Source organism: Lithobates pipiens, unplaced genomic scaffold (assembly GCF_037356315.1).
Source record: "Lithobates pipiens isolate NorthernLeopardFrog02 unplaced genomic scaffold, aLitPip1_a1.2 Scaffold_22, whole genome shotgun sequence".
In the NCBI taxonomy this organism is placed as follows: domain Eukaryota; kingdom Metazoa; phylum Chordata; class Amphibia; order Anura; family Ranidae; genus Lithobates; species Lithobates pipiens.
The window spans coordinates 318263795-318281802 of record NW_027507784.1 but is presented as its reverse complement, the minus strand read 5'-3'; the positions used below and the strand labels follow the sequence as shown (position 1 = coordinate 318281802).

The 18008-nt window shown below is 42.5% G+C and overlaps 1 protein-coding gene across 1 annotated transcript in view; it reads left to right on the top strand.

Annotated features, from left to right (window-relative positions):
• The window catches only part of MYO15A (myosin XVA), a 167372-nt gene that overhangs the window by 65487 nt on the left and 83877 nt on the right, over positions 1–18008 (top strand). The window contains exons 24-33 of the mRNA XM_077450192.1: positions 26–156; positions 1594–1689; positions 3254–3489; positions 5188–5366; positions 6673–6745; positions 8377–8565; positions 8695–8807; positions 10473–10564; positions 15673–15793; positions 17542–17603. Coding sequence (XP_077306318.1) covers positions 26–156; positions 1594–1689; positions 3254–3489; positions 5188–5366; positions 6673–6745; positions 8377–8565; positions 8695–8807; positions 10473–10564; positions 15673–15793; positions 17542–17603 — 1292 coding nt within the window. The remainder of the gene's footprint in view (positions 1–25; positions 157–1593; positions 1690–3253; positions 3490–5187; positions 5367–6672; positions 6746–8376; positions 8566–8694; positions 8808–10472; positions 10565–15672; positions 15794–17541; positions 17604–18008) is intronic.

Below are 18008 nucleotides of genomic sequence, written 5' to 3'. Positions count from 1 at the left end.
GCTTTCTTCTTTTTTCTTTTCCCAGCTCAGATAAACGTATTGGTACAATGTGTTATATCTACTCACCAGCCCAGGGTCCAGGTGGGCACTCAACTTAATCTGCCCCTCGACATCAACAACTACCCCATGTTCAAATATGTGCGGGTTTTCTTTAGGGTAAGTATCTAGAATTTATCAGCATTTGGCACTAATGTGTAATGTTCATACAGTCATAGTGTGTATTTTTATAGGGGAAGAAAACACTTAAAATTATTGCTGGAATGTATAATGACTGCATAGACCAGGGGGTCCTCAGACTTTGTAAACAAATGGCCAGCTCACTGTCCTTTAAATTTTAGGGGTAGCCAGACTGTGGCCAGTGGGAGTAAAAGATGTTCCAGCAACAGTATCATTGATAGTTAACAATGCCCTGATGATCAGTAGGAGTACAAAAATACCTAGTCAATGATTGGGGGCATAATGCCACATTGTCTCAGTCAGTGGGAGGAATAGTGCCCCGTTGTTGGTATTAATGGGAGGAATAGTGCCCCATCAGTGCTGTCAGTGGGATGAATCGTGCCTTATCATTGGTGTCAGTGAGAGGAATAGTGTCTCATCCTTGGTGTCTGTGGGAAGTTTTGTTTTGCATCACGGGTGTCAGTGGTAGGAATAGTACCCCATCATTGTTGTCAGAGGAAGGAATTGTGCCACATCATTGGTTCTAGAGGGAGTAATAGTGCACCAATAATGGTGTCAGTGGCAGAAATTTGCCCCATCATTGGTGTGAGTGGGAGGAGTAGTGCCCTGAAGACCCAAGGCAAGTAAAGGGCCATATACCCCCTCTAAGATTGTAATCTAACTGGCAGGGCCCTCTGCTTAAAATTCTGCCTGTAGACCAGAGTTTAGGGAGCACTAACATAGACTGTGTATTAAAGTGGAAGCCAATAGAATTTTTTGTTTCATCTGTAGCAAGCCTTAAGGCTCATTCAGATAGGTGGCAACAACCGGCCTGCATGCTGCACTGCTGTTTTCTGTGTTTGCTTCCGCCTTGGAGCTGTATGCAGGCAGCCTATAGCAGTAGATGCAAACAGATTTGTTGTCTGGACATGGATCCAAACACACATTGTCAGCATTCATACCTACTGAAAACTGAGAATTTTGCAGAGCAGACTTCCTCCCAATATCAATTAAATGTGTTACATGTGCCTAAAAAAAGTTAGTATTTTTACAATGCTTTGAATTTCGCTTTAAGGACTAGAGACTTTCTGTTTTGATTTTCTTGTACATAGTGGTGCATTGGATATCAATTGAAGTCTTTGTACACAATATTTATTCCTTTTTTGGAAACTGGCTGTTTAGCTGTTCTTCAGAATGTTCTGGGCTATCTTTTATTTTTAACACTGTAACTCCTGTTTTGAAATATGTTTTGCATGACAAAAAAAAATCTTCTTTCTTATTTAAAGTTCTGTTGGGTTCTGGTGCATTTTTTTAAGCAGTTCTTTTTTTTTTATTTGGATGTCATTGAACTATTACATGTTGGATGTGAAAAGTTGTAACTTCTTAAAAGGCCACTCAGATTTGATGTGTTCGTAACGTTGTGATCTCTGTCTGCAGGAACCACTGTTTGGCATGTTGACGATGACTCTTGGATCTTCTCTGCTTCCAGTGGAAGATGATTTAAAACCACAAGCTATTACTGCCTTCAAACTGGTAAATGCAGTCTTTTAAGTATCAAGACATCTTACTATATTTAGATACTTACATCTATACCAGTGGTCAGGGCTACATTTTTCATAGAGGCGTCTAGGTACTTGGTTAGTCTAATTGTCTAGCCAAAAGGGGACTATCAACCATAAGCTTATCAGGGATGAAATTGAATGGCCACATTTATCAATAAGCACAGTAGCCCTGTTCCAAGAAGTGGCAGAGTCAAAGGGGTGGCTATGCCATCCATAGCTATCAGCCATATATGTTGACAAATGAATTATGGGCAAATTCCATGGGTGCATTGGAATTTAGTCTGAGCAAGGTTTGCTTCGATAGGTTCTTATGGTTATAAAATTGCAGGATGATGGACACGTAAATTGGTAAGTGCACAAGCCGGGGTCTACATGTGGCCCGGAGGAGGTTGTCTGATCTGTTGAGCCTAACGTTGTGCTTTGTAGGTTTGCGAAGAAACAGAGTCTGTGCCTGTTGTTGTACAGGTGAGATTTGTCATCCTAAAAAGGTAAATGAGCTGTAGAACAGAGGCACCATTCAGCCCATGCAGATTTGGTAGCCTCGTGTCAGAAAAGCAGAATTGTTCAAGCATTCCTTAGAGAACCGACCAGCAGCAGAGAGGCATTGGACAAAGTAAGCCTAGGTAAAATTTGAAAGTTTACTACCCAAAATACACAATCAGATGTGAAGTATGGTGCTACATGCAGTCACAAGCTGATCCAGAGCCCTCAAGCAGGGATATTTTGATAAACAAGCATGAGTACAGAGATCTGCAGTTACCCTGCCTAGTGTTTTTTTGTATTTAGACACTAAAACTTTTTGTAAGTAGATGGCTGAGCAGGTGAGCAACCTTGTTTAACCAGGAATGTTGTGGCTTGACATGTATGTAGGTATGGGGTGACATCCCTCTGGGCTTCTGTCTTAACTAAAGGATCCTCCAGAATTGTACTTCCTTTTGTTGGCTGCTATACTACTTAGAGGTGTTACCAGACCTGTACTTATTTTGTGGGCTACGTTCCTAACTAGAGGAGTCTCCAGAACTGTACTTCCTTCTGTTGGAAGCTATGCTAAATAGATGAGTTCCCAGAATTGTACTTATTTCAGTGGTCTGCTATACTAATTAGAAAGTACTTTTTTTCTGTTGGCTGCTGTCCTAAAAGGGCCTCCAAAACTGCACGTTCTTATGTGAGTTGCTATTCTAACTAGATGGGTCTCCAGAATTGTGCTTCCCTCAGTGGACGGCTATCTTAATACTGTACCTTCTGCTGTGGGGTGGTATTCTAACTAGAGGGGTCTTCAGAACTGTACTTAATTCTGTGAGCGGACCTTTTTTTCTATACTGTGCCTGTATGCAACTAGTCACTGAGTAAGGATCACTGCACTCAGTCTATCCAGTATTGGGGTTTACATGTAAATCCTTAGCAAAAAGAAAAAGGTCAAAATGACTAGTGTACAGTACACTAGAGTACATTCCACCTTGCCACCAGCTCTGGTTGAGAATATGTATGATTTCTGTGCATTCAGTGGTAATGACATTGTATTTCCCCACCTCCAGATATTGAGGTTCATGGGTGACCCGTTCCTTAATGAGATCCAGGAAATTGTGTTTGGAAATTATGTCATCCAGAAGTGCTTGTCTAATGTGGGCCTGAGAGATGAGATATTGACTCAAATAGCCAATCAGGTGTGGCGGAACACCAACCCCAACAACGAAGAGCGTGGCTGGTACCTGTTGGCTTGTTGTCTCAGCAGCTTCGCACCATCTCCGAATCTGGACAAATATCTCCTCAAGTAAGATCAAGAACATGAACTATTTCAAGAAAATATAGTATTTTTTTTATTTTCTTGTGCATTCACTGTTGACAACACTTTTGTACATTGTGTGTTAAAATACCTTTGCAATTGTATTTTGCAAAACTTTAATACAAATATTGGAAAAGAAAATATAGTACATTTAAGAGGGCAATATTTATACCACCCTATTTATTTATTTTTTATTCCTATTCAGGGCTGAATAATATATTGGCGATATATTGAATATCATTTGTTGTAATGTAAACTATCATCTAGTGTATTTTTCCTGAGTCTGTATTTTTTTTAATATTGATTTTCTATTTTTTTTCCATGTCTGATTTCACATCCTTTAGAGTAGTTTAGTTTATTTCATTTTTTCCTTTTTTGTATTTATTTTTTGTTTGTATACCTTCACTTTAGATTTGCTATTTTACTTTTTTTTAAATCCCCTTACCCTTACATATACCCAGTGAGGTGACTGACTTTATTTGATACACAGAGATGAAACAAATCATCCTACATAAGTTGTACATGTCTATCTACAGTGTCTTTCCCTTACATCTATTTAAAGTGTAGAATTTACACACAATCTCTCAGCTCTGAAAAGCAGGGGGTGGAGCGCTAAAGTTACATCGGCAAGAAGAGCTCTGAGAGCTGATTGAAGGGAGGGGACACACTCCCCTCCATGCAGCAAACAGGAAAAGAGCTGAGGCTGTCAATCACAGACTGTGGCATCCCCATCACCATTTTTCTCTTGGTGTCAGGAAATCTCATCAGAAGTAATTCATGCTGATAGCACAGAAACAAATCAGCAGAGATAAATTACACTTAGTGCCCTGTATTTCAACAGGAACACACTATAGAAAGATATGCTTTGTTCATATTTCACGTCTGAGGTTTACAACCACTTTAAAGAGGAAGTAAACCCTGATGGGTTTACTTCCTCTTTGATTCCCTGCAAAGGTAAAGCATAATGGACTACTATGCATCGCATAGTAGTCCATTATGTGTCACTTACCTGACACAGGAGCCAGCGAAGTCACCGCTGTCCCCTTGTGTACGGAGCGTCCATTTTCTTGGTGGGTCTTGCTGCTCCGGCGATGTCATTCGACTGAGCCGCGGTGACATCACTCCCGCGCACAGGAGCCGCCACTTGCGGCATATCGCCGTTAACAGCGGCGCGCTCAGTGCGCCTGCGCGCTGCTGTCTATGGCACATGCAGTGCCTGCCTACACGGTTTAGGAGATATTTCTTGGACCTACAGGTAAGCCTTAATCTAGGCTTACCTGTAGGTCATAGTGATTTGTAAGGGTTTACAACCACTTTAAGTAATGAGGCTAATGAAGGACCTCCCTTGGCACAAAAACAGGTCCAGGATAGTGGAATTAGGCTACTGTAACCCCCAGAAGACATTTAAAGCTCACCGCCCCCTAAAAATATGCCAGAAATTACCTTCATTTCACCTTCCCTATTGACTCCAATGTATTTGGCCAAAATGACAGATTTTCACAGAAATTTGGGGAAAATTAAAACTCTCAGTCTCTACTGTTCATTGTTCCAGACAGATTAAAACGTGAATCAAAGGTAAAATGCCATTGGTTAAAAGGTTCTGCTCATGACTGTTCTTTGCATAATTTTGTTAAAGTAAAATGAAGGTGCAATGACATGTCTCTATACATTAATTTTACTTTGCAGATATGTATCAGATTTTGCTTACAATGGATATAAGCCTGTATGTCAACATAAACTCATCCTTGCAATCCAAAAGTCCCAGCAGGGTTCGGAGACAGCAAGGACCTTCCCTCCATGCTTACTAGAATGGACTGCCAGCCGAGAGAGAGCCAACATGGCTCTGGCTATCTACTGCTTTGATGGTATGAAGAGGGAGAGAATATATAAAATTATAATGCACTTTAATAACAATTGTAAATATGTAATACTGAAAAAGTGCTATAAGATTATCTATATTTCTTCTCTATACCAAAGATCTCATCTTCTAAGAAAACATCTAATGCTGCGGTACACACAAGCGGAATTTCCGTCGGAAAAATCTTGGATGGTTTTTCCGACTGAATTCCGCTCAAGCTTGGCTTGCATACACACGGTCACACAAAAGTTCGCTGAACTTTCGACCGTCAAGAACGAGGTGACGTACAACACTACGACGAGCCAAAAAAATTAAGTTCAATGCTTCCGAGCATGCGTCGAATTGTTTCCGAGCATGCGTAGGAATTTTGGGCATCGGAATTGGTACAGACGGTCAGAATTTCCAATCAAAACTTTTTCCAACCGAAAAATTGAGAACATGCTCTCAATCTTTTGCTGGCTGGAATTCCACCAACAAAAGTCTGATGGACCATACACACGGTCGCATTTTCGGACCAAAAGCTCTCATCTGACTTTTGCTGGCAGAATTTCCGCTCGTGTGTACGGGACATAAGCCTCAGGTAGTGGGGCCATACATAAATATTATGCTGCTCTAAGTACATTTGAATAATAAAACTTTTTTTATACAGGATCCAGTATAGCACAGTGGCTTTGTAGTTAGCACTTGTGCCTTGCAGCAATGGGGTCCATGGTTCAAATCTCAGCCAGAACACTATATTCATGGAGTTTGCATGCTCATCTGAGGATTTCCTCTGGGTACTCAAAAGACATGCTGGTGGGATATTTGGCTACTGTCTAAGCTGGCCCTAGTTTGTGTGTACAAATTGGTTATGCACAAGCGTTATCACATTCTGCATGCAGGTCCCAACCTGGAGCAAATGGGGAGCGTTGACCAGGTGACTTACTTTGTAAAGGAAGGAAAAGGTTCTCAAGTTTTTCAGATATGATGCCTGGAGAGCTGGCCCATATAACCACTAAGAGTCAGATACAGAAAAAAATGTTCAACAAGAACATACAGCATCTTAGTAACACATATACGGGAATCAAAATATCCTAAACTTCAAGTAGGGGATAGTGGCTGAAATTTGACAGTGGTTGGTAGAAATGGATGGGTCACAGGATGTGATGGGTCATGCAGTTTGGATGTAATTGCAAAATTTTTACATCTTTTCCTAAATTACAACAGAAAACAGGCACAGATGATGGAGGAATCATGTATAATCCAGAACATTTGTTCATTGTTTTAACCATTGACCATTAATTTACACAACACTTTGTCTCTTTTCTGTCTAGGTACAAATATTCTGTGCCCTATCCATTCATGGACTGATGGAGAAGAGTTAGCAGGAGATGTCCTCAGGCACAGGTATATTTTTACAATTCAGTAATAATCATTACTTCTGTATTGTCCATGGAAGGACATAAGTCATATACCATATGGCTATATTGCAGGAGGATTTGAACATTGGCAGCAAAAATATGTAGCTCAACCCAGAATAACTGTCAGAGAAGGACTTTTTCCACCGATGCTCGCCATGCTACTGCGAGCTTGCGCAGCAGATTGGCACTCCGACGCACACACGTGCGCGACCCAATGGTGCGGAGCACGCGTGTGCACAATAGCACACGTGTGCAGCAGTGACTCGCGAGTGTGCGTGACGGCGCACGCTATGGCGGGGCTATTTCAAACGTCTCTGACGTCCAAACAGGTTGCTGATTTATTGTCAGCTTCCCATTTGTATCTGTTTCCAGTTTTGCCATATCTGACTACCTGCTGTGACCCGGATTGTTCCTGACTACGATGCTGTTCTCCTCGTTCTGACCTTTAGCTTGCTTAACAGACTTTGCCTGATCTGCCTACACGTGTTTGACCCTCGGCCTGCTTTATGGACTCTGCTCAACCTGCTTACAAGTGTTTGACCTTCGGCCTGCCCAACGGACTTGCTTACTTGCTTACACAGATTTGACCCCTGGCCTGCCTTATGGACTTGTTTACTTCCTCTTGTGCCTGATCCCTTGCTGTGTTCTGGATTGTCCGGTAAACTCTACACCGGACCCTCAGCCAGTTCCTGAACCTCGGCTAACCCTCCGCACTACTCTACAGCCTTCTTCATGAACTTTGCACCTGCTGGTGGCCCATGCCTCTGCGTACCACTCACTCCCTGTACCACCTCCGGGGAACGGAGTCGCAAGGGCGAACCGCTTTTGGCATCTCGGCCTTGGTAAGTACTTCTTGTGACAATAACCCTTCCTACTCCCAGCATTCTTGAGTCATTTGCTAGCATCCAAGGGGATGTATTTTTATCAGCTTTCCTGGGCGAAGACCAGGATGTTTGGCTAAATCCAGATGTGTTCGAACATGCGCATTAGACTTTTCCCAGCAGAGCTGAAGAAAATACATCTAGCTTCCTAAAACACTAGCAAATAACTGAGGTGTGTTGGGTAAAGGTTGTCCTTGGCTGTCCTACATTTTTTTTGTTTGCCAGTGTCCAACCCTCCAATAGGTGACTGTTTAACCTGATGTTATATGACTTCATTTTGTCTTATAATGGACTCCAAGAAAGAGATTTAAAGTGCTAAAAAAATGTTTTTGTTGATATGAGTGTTGCTGGGGTTAGTCCCTGCAACAGAATAAGGAATGTGGTGTCATGGAGTAGAGCGATAGCTCTTTCAGATCGAGAGGTGCCAGTTTGTGTGGTTTTAATATCCTATTCTTATGAAGGCTTCTTTGTGAGATATAGCAGGTGTATCAAGCTGGGAATAGGCCCTGAGGCAAATTTAGCTTCCTTCCCCGCTGAAATCTCACCACCCATTGGATACTGCGGATAGCACTTTTGCCCCTTGAGAGGTTTTAAGTCCTTGAGAAGTAATGACTGATTATTGTCCACAAATTGGCTGCCAATTCATTGTGTAGGTCCTTGGTAGCCTAAAATGGCTTTCATTAACAGACATGTCTTCCTGATGTATGACTAAAATGTTTCTGCCTTGGATCCACAGAGGGGTGATGGAGGGATGGAGAGGCTGGTCGGTATCTATTAAAGATGGCGGTCAGTGGTCAGAGCTGGCTGGTCATGACTATGTCCTAGATTTGATTTCAAATGTGGAGCTTCCCAGAGAATTCCCCAAGCAGAAGTCTTACTTCATCACCTCTGAAGGGGTTCGTGAGAGTACCGAGCAGCGGAGTGTGTAGGTATCTTAATTGCAGTCATGCTACCTAACAGGCCTCAATGTGTGGAACAAAATGAAGGCAATTAAATGTATTTATTCATTTATTTTATATAGTTTTCAGATTAATTCTTCTCCTGTTACATGCAGAGTATTTGGGAACGACCCCAATGTGGATGAAGAGGTGCCACCTCCTCCAATGATGAAAGCCCCTTCCTTACCACCTCAGGGGGTTCCTGATTCTGAGGGGTATTACAGCCACGGTAAGTAAATTCCCATGAAGCTGGTGCGTGGTATTCCTTCAACAGTCATTGAAACAATGCTTCACAACACATTTTTACACCATTATTTAGCAACTGTGATGCCCTGTACATATACGAATAGAACTGTCCCATGTAATCTTGTGGTGAAAACCAAAAGTCAGAATGCCCTTTTTTAGAAGTAGCATAGTGTATAATTAAAAATAAGAGCTCCAAGGAATTTGAAGAGAAAAAAAAAAGCTTCTGCTTATAGTGATTCCCGCAGCTAGCATCCACAAGGGGGAGGTAGGCATAGGGATGGCATGACATGTGCTGGACTGCACAGTCGCCGTTTTAAGGGAGTATGGCCGCTTTAAGGGTTAGGGTAGGCGGAGCCACAGTGTCTAGTACGTGCTAGCAGGGGCAATGCTAGCAGTTGGAGAGCGGAGGAGGAAGGAATCCCCACCCACCCTCCCTGGTTTTAGTACGGGGGTTTGGTCTCGGGTGACAGTGTGTTTCGTTTGGCGGTTCTGGGGGCTTTAGATGAGGAAGTGAGGTACAGGTAAAAGGCCTGTTACTCATACTCATCCATGGGATGGGGGTGGTTTTATGTACTTCTAGGTTACGAGGGTTTAACCTGGAAGGGTTTAAAACGGGTAGGTCACTGCTACAGTTGGTTATAGCCTCCGAGACAGGGGTTGCCGTCTGGAGGTCAAGAGGTTACAGTTGAAGTTGATTGCAGTGACCATTTATGTTGTGATGCTACGTACCCATGACCCCTTGGAAAGGCTGGGAAAGTTTTACCATATTTAAATGTTGGTATTTATTAAAGATTATATTTTTGTTAATAAAGTTTAGGCCTGATGGCCCTTTACTCCAAATCTGTCCAGTCATTTGTTAAGAGGGACGAGGTTTGGAGGGGGGGCCGGGTAGGCCGTTTATGAGGGTTTTTGAGGTTATATAGTAATATAACACTGGGTTGAGTCCTACAAATGTCATGTCTGAGCTGCAGGAGGTTTAATTACTCTTCTCATTAGCTCCTGTTCTCTGCTCCCAATAAGTTGTATTTCACAAGCTGTCTAAAAAGGCCATTGCATATAACACACTTTTGCTTTGGTTCTCACCCCTCTCTTAGCCAGCCTTATGACTCATGCTCGGTTCACACCAGACGCGGCACGACTTGCCGCGCCGCGACCTGACAAGTCGCCCCCGTTCTGTACTACGGAACCGTTCTAGTAGGAGCGACTCCAGTCGCTCCGACTTAGAAAAAAGGTTCCTGTACTACTTTTGCGGCGACCTCGGGCGACTTGCATTGACTTCTATACAGAAGTCATTTTGCAAGTCGCCGCTGAGGTCGCGGCAGGTCGCGGCAGGTCGCGGCGCTGCAAGTCGTGCCGCGTCCTGTGTGAACCGAGCCTCAGGCTGGTGGTGCTTAAAGTATATCTAAAGCCAAAACGTTTTCTTTTATCTCCAGAAAGAGTAGAGAAGTTTTAAAACCTATGTCAGCATTTTATTGCTGTCTGGAAATTCACCCACTCTCTTTGTCCTGTTGACCATTGATGCCAGAACAGAATGTGATGAGGAACCCAAACTTTTATGGGGAAAGAAGCAGCAGAAAGAAAAGCCAGTCAACACGTGGCCTGAAGTAAACTGGGCTGGGTGATGAGCCATTTTGCTTTCTTCCCACAGATTCAGACACACTCAGTGAACCTCCATCACAGAAAGGCATGGACCATTATTTGGACAGTCTGTTTGACCCTGTTCTGTCTTATGGGAATGGGGTAAGAAAATTGTTCTTTATCTACATTGGTAAAACATGGACGCGATCTATCCTCAACCTCCTCCTTCTTTCTTTCTTTCCCACCTTCTCAGAACATACCTTTGGTTAATACACATTATGCCTGACTGACTTTGATACGAGTGGACCCCTACCTAATCCTTTTCCAGTTCATAAGATAAATGTACAGTGCCTTGAAAAAGTATTCACACCCCTTGAAATTTTCCACATTTTGTCATGTTACAACCAAAAACGTATTATGTATTTTATTGCGATCTTATGTGATAGACCAACACAAAATGGCATATAATTGTGAAGTCGAAGGAAAATGATAAATGGTTTTCAACATTTTTTTTACAAATATATATGTGAAAAGTGTGGCGTGCATTTGTATTCAGTCCCTCTGAGTCAATACTTCCGCTGCAATTGCAGCTGCAAGTCTTTTTGGGGATGTCTTTACCAGCTTTGCACATCTAGAGAGTGACATTTTTGCACATTCTTCTTTGCAAAATAGCTCAAGCTCTGTCATATTAAATGGAAAGCGTCTGTGAACAGCAATTTTCAAGTCTTGCCACAGATTCTCAATTGGATTTAGGTCTGGGCTTTGACTGGGTCATTCTAACATATGAGTATGCTTTGATAAAAAACATTTCATTGTAGCTCTGGCTGTGTGTTTAGGGTCATTGTCCTGCTGGAAGGTGAACCTCTGTCCCAGTTTCAAGTCTTTTGCAGACTCTTCTTCTAAGATTGCCCTGTATTTGGCTCCATCCATCTTCACATCATCTATGACTAGCTTCCCCGTCCCTGCTAAAGAAAAGCATCCCCACAACATGATGCTGCTATCACTATGTTTCACAGTGGGGATGGTGTGTTAAGCGTGATGTGCAGTGTTAGTTTTCCCCCACACATAGCGTTTTGCAAACTTCAGCCCTCATCTGACCACAGCACCTTCTTCCCGTATGCTGCTTCCTCAGGAGCAAAGGGTGCTAACATAGAATTGCTACAGAACAGATCGGTCAGAAACAATATTCCAAATGTGCCAGCTACATCAAATATCAGATATAGCAAAGAATGCACCCGGATGCATTTTCAAATAAAGCTTTCACACATACAAGGTAAATTAGCATGCTGCTATCTTTTAAAATTTACATGATTTTTAATGATATATTTTTTATTATGTATCAATAAAGCTTGTATTTTATTTTACCTGTTGTAGTTGTGCCCATAAAGTCCATGAACTGCGGTTCAAATATCTTATTTTGGTCTATTTAAATAGATGATTCTCGGATGTGACGGCACTTCAGGGTTAATGGGCGCCAATTGTGCCTCCCAGTGGTCCCTCATTTGGTCTGTCTTTAATATGCACATGACAGCTCAGCTGATTTGTGATTGGTTGTTCATGCACCAGGACATAGGCGAGCACACGGGGTGTGCCAGGTGTGCCTTAGCACACCCTAATAAACCAGTGTGTCACAGATTCCCCCTGTTGCCCGGGAGGAGGGGTGAATGTACAGGAAGTTGCTCAGCACAGAGCACTTGCCTTTCATTCACTCTCCAGTGCAGCTGAGGCAGCAGAGAAAGAGACTGGGAAATCTCTGTCCAAAATTCCTTTATATTTAGACCCCTGATATTTCACCAAAGCCTCCCAACAGGGCTCCTAAAAAAAGGTAAGAAATAATAAAAAATTGTAAACAATAATGAAAAAAATACAATAATAAAGATAAAAAACGACTGACACCAATCCCTTCACTACTAACACCTACCAACACCGTCCACTGCTCTTCTGACACTGTCCTCTGCCCTACTGACAAAGTCCACTGCTCTACTCACTGACACCATCCACTGTCCTGCTGACACCAATCTCTGCTCTACTGTCACGCACATACATATACACACACGCATCTGTGTTTGAGCTTTGGGGTGCACACCCTATACCAGTGATGGCGACTCTTGGCACCCCAGATGTTTTGGAACTACATTTCCCATGATGCTCATGCACTCTGCAGTGTAGTTGAGCATCATGGTAAATGTAGTTCCAAAACAATCTGGGGTGCCAAGATTCGCCAACATGCCCTATACAATAGGCTGTGCACACCGAAGCACCAGCTACTGTCACGGGAGCAGGAAGATAACCCTCGGCCCTGTGTAACCTCAAACTAGTGTCCACTTTGAACTTATATCTCTTCACTTATGATGGATGATGATGGAGAATGGTGCTGGAGAAATAAAACCCCATAGCATTGGGGCCAAAGCAGAAAATTAATCAGTTTTGGGTGTACTGACCTTTTGATCTATGTTAAAGTAAACAAAGTAAATACAAAAGTTATACTAGATCTAGGTTGAACAGCACTGAATACAAAAGGAGATAATAAGGTATGAGACCAGCTTGATCATCAGCTTAGACTGACTGGCTTTTTCGCAAACCTGTCTCTCCTTGGGTCCTAGCATCTGATCTTCCTTTGTTGATATTTAAAAAAGGTAGTCGAACTGAGACACAGACTACTGTGTCTGGTCATGAGGTTGCCTGCAAGACCCTGTTGGTGGGTCACCATGGGAGCATGGAAGCTTTAGGAAACGGTAACATTTGACAAAGAGGATTGAAAACACAAAGTTTGTTGTTTTTCCTTTAAAAAAAAAAAGCAAATGCTGCTCTGGTGGATACAAGTCATATTTAATCCACCAGACACTGGATCTGACTTCTCCCCTGTGTGCCAGTCACTTTGACGGTTCACCGCACGGAGGAGTCGCAGTATCCTGTTACACACACTGACACTCATACTTCACAGCAATATCCAGATACCACCAACTTCGCTATACACAAAAAGTGCATTCTATGCATCCAAAACTATAGAAAATATCCCAAATAAAATCCTTATTCAACCAAAAAAATGATGTCAAAGCAATAACTCCAAGGCCAATAATAAATAACACGTTATCTCCTCCGATTCCGCAACATGTCTGGTTGACGAACGGCCATTCAGAAATGAACTGAAAAGCGCGAAATGAAAAGCGCCAACTGAAAAACGAAAAAAGAAAAATGCGAATCAACACTCACCAAACTTCTACTAACACGAAATTAGCATAAGGAGCCCAAAGGGTGGTGCTAAAGAGCTGAAAAAGTATGTCACTACATTCGTAATTGTTGGCCACCAATTGTATGGCCGTGTGTATGCAAGACAAGTTTGCACCAATGCCCATCGGACAAAATTCCACGGTTTTGTTGGCCAACAATATGATTGTGTGTACGAGGCTTAAAGAGGAAGTAAACCCTTCCAAACAACTTGGACCTACAGGTAAGCCTAGATTAAGGCTTACCTGTAGGTCCAAGCAATATCTCCTAAACCTATATGGTTTAGGAGATATTTGCCCGAAAATGGGCACCGCTGTCTACGGCGCATGCGCCGTAGACAGCGGCGCGCAGGCGCACTAAATGCGGCAAATCCATGAATGGATTTGCCAAATTTGTCGACTCCCGTGCGCATGCGCGGGAGTGACGTCATCGCGGCTTCGCCGAGTGGCAGCGGCGGAGCTGCGAGACGCGACTCCCGTGCGCATGCGCGGGAGTGACGTCATCGCGGCTTCGCCGCTGTGATTCGTCGGAGCTGCGAGACGCCACCAGCAACATGGATGCGGCGGACTACAGGGATCAGCGGCGACTTCGCTGGCTCCTGTGTCAGGTAAGTGACACATAATGAGCTACTATGCGATGCATAGTAGTCCATTATGCTTTACCTTTGCAGGGAAAAAAAGAGGAAGTAAACCCATCAGGGTTTACTTCCTCTTTAAGAAATGTTTAAATTCCTGACAGTTTTTGCCACTCATATAAAGATCTCATAGGTGACACGCAGGTGCCACATACCAATTTCAATTGCAAAAGGACCAAAGTATAGTAAAGGATTTTTCAGGCACCACAACTAGAGAAATATACAGGTTTGTTTATATAAAATTTTAGTTTTTTTTAGCTATATTTCAAATTTATACTATAAAAATCTTTCATTCTCTGGGAAAGTTCAAGTTTTTTGTTGTGCAAATTTTAAATATGTCTAATAAATCTTGTAATCATTTTGTAATAATGTGGCCAGTTGTGGTGCATGGCAATCCCTTAATATACTTTGGCCCTTTGCATTTTTGTTTTTTTTCCTGCTGCTTGTGTCCAACTGAGGATATTCTCCTGCACTTCCTGTCCCACAGACATTATAGGAAGTGAGTGTATTTAGACAGTTGTCACCTCACTAGAACAGGTATACCCATTGAAAGATTTCCTTTTTTTTTAAAGTTTTAGTGACAACTGTAAAGTTTTGGATTTGTCATCATGTTCTGCCTTGGTGACAATGGTCGCCAGGACAAAAAACATAAATCTACCAGGCAGGGACACAGACAGCAATAAAAAAAAATGTTTACAATTTTTTTTATCCAAAACTAAAAAAAACAAAAAAAAAAAAATTTCAATAGATAACTTTGAAGGTTCCTTTACATTGTGAAGGGGAAAACTAAACAAAAAGCTGGCTAAATGAAACGGACCCATAGAAAATCATTATAATAATTATCGTTTTATTATCTGCAATTTACTGATCTTGCTAATGTACCCTGGGTTTTTTATAAAGGGGCCAAAATATGATTTCAGCATTGTTTTTCGGGGTAAATACATTGCCAAAGGCTGGCATAAAGTAATAGGCTGCGCCAATTGCTTTCACTTTTTGCCTTGAAACCTTCAAAAATGCGATTTACTGTTTTGCTCCCCTGCGCGCTTCTTCCTTTTTTTTGCTCAAGCCTGTATCTTGATATTGTTTTACTCAATAAAAATTATTATACCAGAAAAGTAATAGGCTGCATAGAACTTTACATAACTACAGAGATCTCAGCATCTGTGAAGGTGAGGGATCTTTTATTTATTTTTAAGAATACTTTACCTTTTAATCCCAAGGGAAATTGGTTTTTATTAGTTATCAACTGCATAGGCCATATGTTGCGCTGAAAGACTGCTGTTGCCACTTTTGGGTCACGGTCACCTGATCCCTCTCTGTGTGTTGGCTCTTCGTCAGAGATCACTTTCACTCCATCCCTGCTGAGCAAAGCCACCTCTTACCTGTCCTCTCTTCTCTTCTTCTCTAGGATCTGGAAAAGCTGACGGCAATGTCCCAGAAGATGAAGGGTGGAGGGGGAGTTGGAGGGAGGGATGGGACTGAGGTTCCAGGGGAGTCCAATACTCCAGCAGAAGGATCCCACCATACAGGTGAGCCGCAATCCTCATTGTTATTATCATAGTCCCCACTCTTCATAGAAAATCTTGGGCTCACAAAGTATGCAGCAATTGCTGATCTTTACCCTTAGAACGCCTTATATATTATTGCAATGCATACAAGGGTTTTTCTGACTGGATGAGGTGGAGAGGAGGGATGGTTACATCATGCCACGTACACACGACCGGACTTTCCGGCAGACTTGGTCCGGCGGACCGGAATCCGTCTGACAATTCGATCGTGTGTGGGCTCCAGCGGACTTTTTTTTCCCCAAAAGTCCGACAGACCTAGAAATAAAACATGTTTCAAATCTATTAAACGGATTCAAGTCCGACGGACGAAAAATCTGGAAAACCTGTTAGTCTGTGTGCTAGTCCGATGGACCAAATACGACGCAAGGGCAGCTATTGCCTACTGGCTATTGAACTTCCTTGTTAAGTCCCATTTACGTAATCACATTCAAAACGAACGGACTTTCGAAAAAGGACTTAGTCCGGTCGTGTGTGTGGCCAGGTCCATTTCATTCAGAAAGTCCGTTGGGCCTCCTCCGAAAGTCCGTCAGGAAGACCGTCGGGAAGACCGTCGGATCTAGTCCGTTGAAAAGTCCGGTCGTGTGTACGCGGCATCAGTCTTCAGTTTGTCCATTCAAGGAACGGCCTGCATTAATTTGAAAAAAATACAAAGTGTTCTGTGAATGGCGGTATTGATGAAAGAGCGACACCCTGCGATCGCTGTGCAGGGGGGAAGCTGCTCTCCACTGGATCCAGACGATGACAGCCATTATTACTGTAGTAGCATCACCTACTACAGTGATTCTCAGCTTCCCCAGCAGACATTCAGGTACCAGAAATGCAGTCTATTGGAAAATAGAAATAATTATTTTTTAATTGTTGCCCCCCCCCCCCCCCCCCATGCAATGTAATTTTATTATCTGTTGATCTTGGCAGTAAATCAATCAATTTTCCACTTCCTTTAACAAGGTGACAACCCTCTTCTGTTCTGCAGTGAAACCACCCAGTGATGTTGTCACCCTGTGGACAGGATAGCCTGTCCAGGAAGCAGGGGTCTCAAACTGACGGCCCTCCAGCTGTTACAAAACTACAAGTCCCATGAGGCATTGCAAGGCTGACAGTTACAGGCATGACTTCCACAGGCAGAGGCATGATGGGACTTGCAGTTTCGCAACAGTTGGAGGGCCGCCAGTTTGAGACCCCTGCCTTAAAGGGTACAAAAAAATAATATAGCATATACAACTGCGACACGAGTCATATTGTAATTACATGTTATTGAAAATGACCTTTCCTTTTCAATCTGCAGCTCTGTAAGTTTCTTTAAAATGCAATGCAATATGGCTACCAGGAGGTTTTCTGTACACAGAATGTCCCCCAGAAACATATTTTCCTGCTTGTGTGATTGGCTCGCTGATTTACCCAGAAGTCATCATTAAGATATAGATCAGAATTCAGGCCTCCCCTGCAACAAAACTGTAATTTTTTGGTGAGATACTCCCAATAGGAAAAAAGGGATGCAAATGCTGTAACTTTCCTCATTAGAGCCCTGCAATTACAGCAGCTGATTGATAATTATGAAACCACTTCCATTAGATTCACTCTCTCTATAATACCCTCAGCACCCCTACTATAATGGTTATAACAGAAGAATAACACAAACTGTTGTTTTGCTCACTGTGTTTTTTGCATACTGTATACATCACACTTTGTGGATTGTTGCCTTTTTGTAGGTATGGATCCAAGTTTATATGCTCAACAGCAAGCTTATATCAACCAGCAAGCCATGATACTGGTGAGTGTGAGCAAGCTTTATTGTACAGAATTCCAGGCAACTATGAAATAATCACTCTTTAAATAATGTACTTTTTCATAGAAAATATTTATGTATTTTTCAGTACAGCTAGTATAGGTATCCGTATCTGTCTTGATATCTACCTAGCACTTTGCATGGGAAATCATATTAGATCAGAGCTCTATTGCTTTACAGTTCAGACAATTAAGGGCCCCTTCACACGGACGTCACACACTAAATCTGATTTACACGGGCCGAATGTCAGGCGACATCAGTCCGTTCAATAAAAACGATCTGTCAAAGGGTCAGGACCGAAAAAGATCTGACGACCGGTTCCCAATCAGCGCTCTCAGCCAATGTCTGAGAGCACTGATCGGTGATTTCTGGTGGGGGACGTTACCCCTG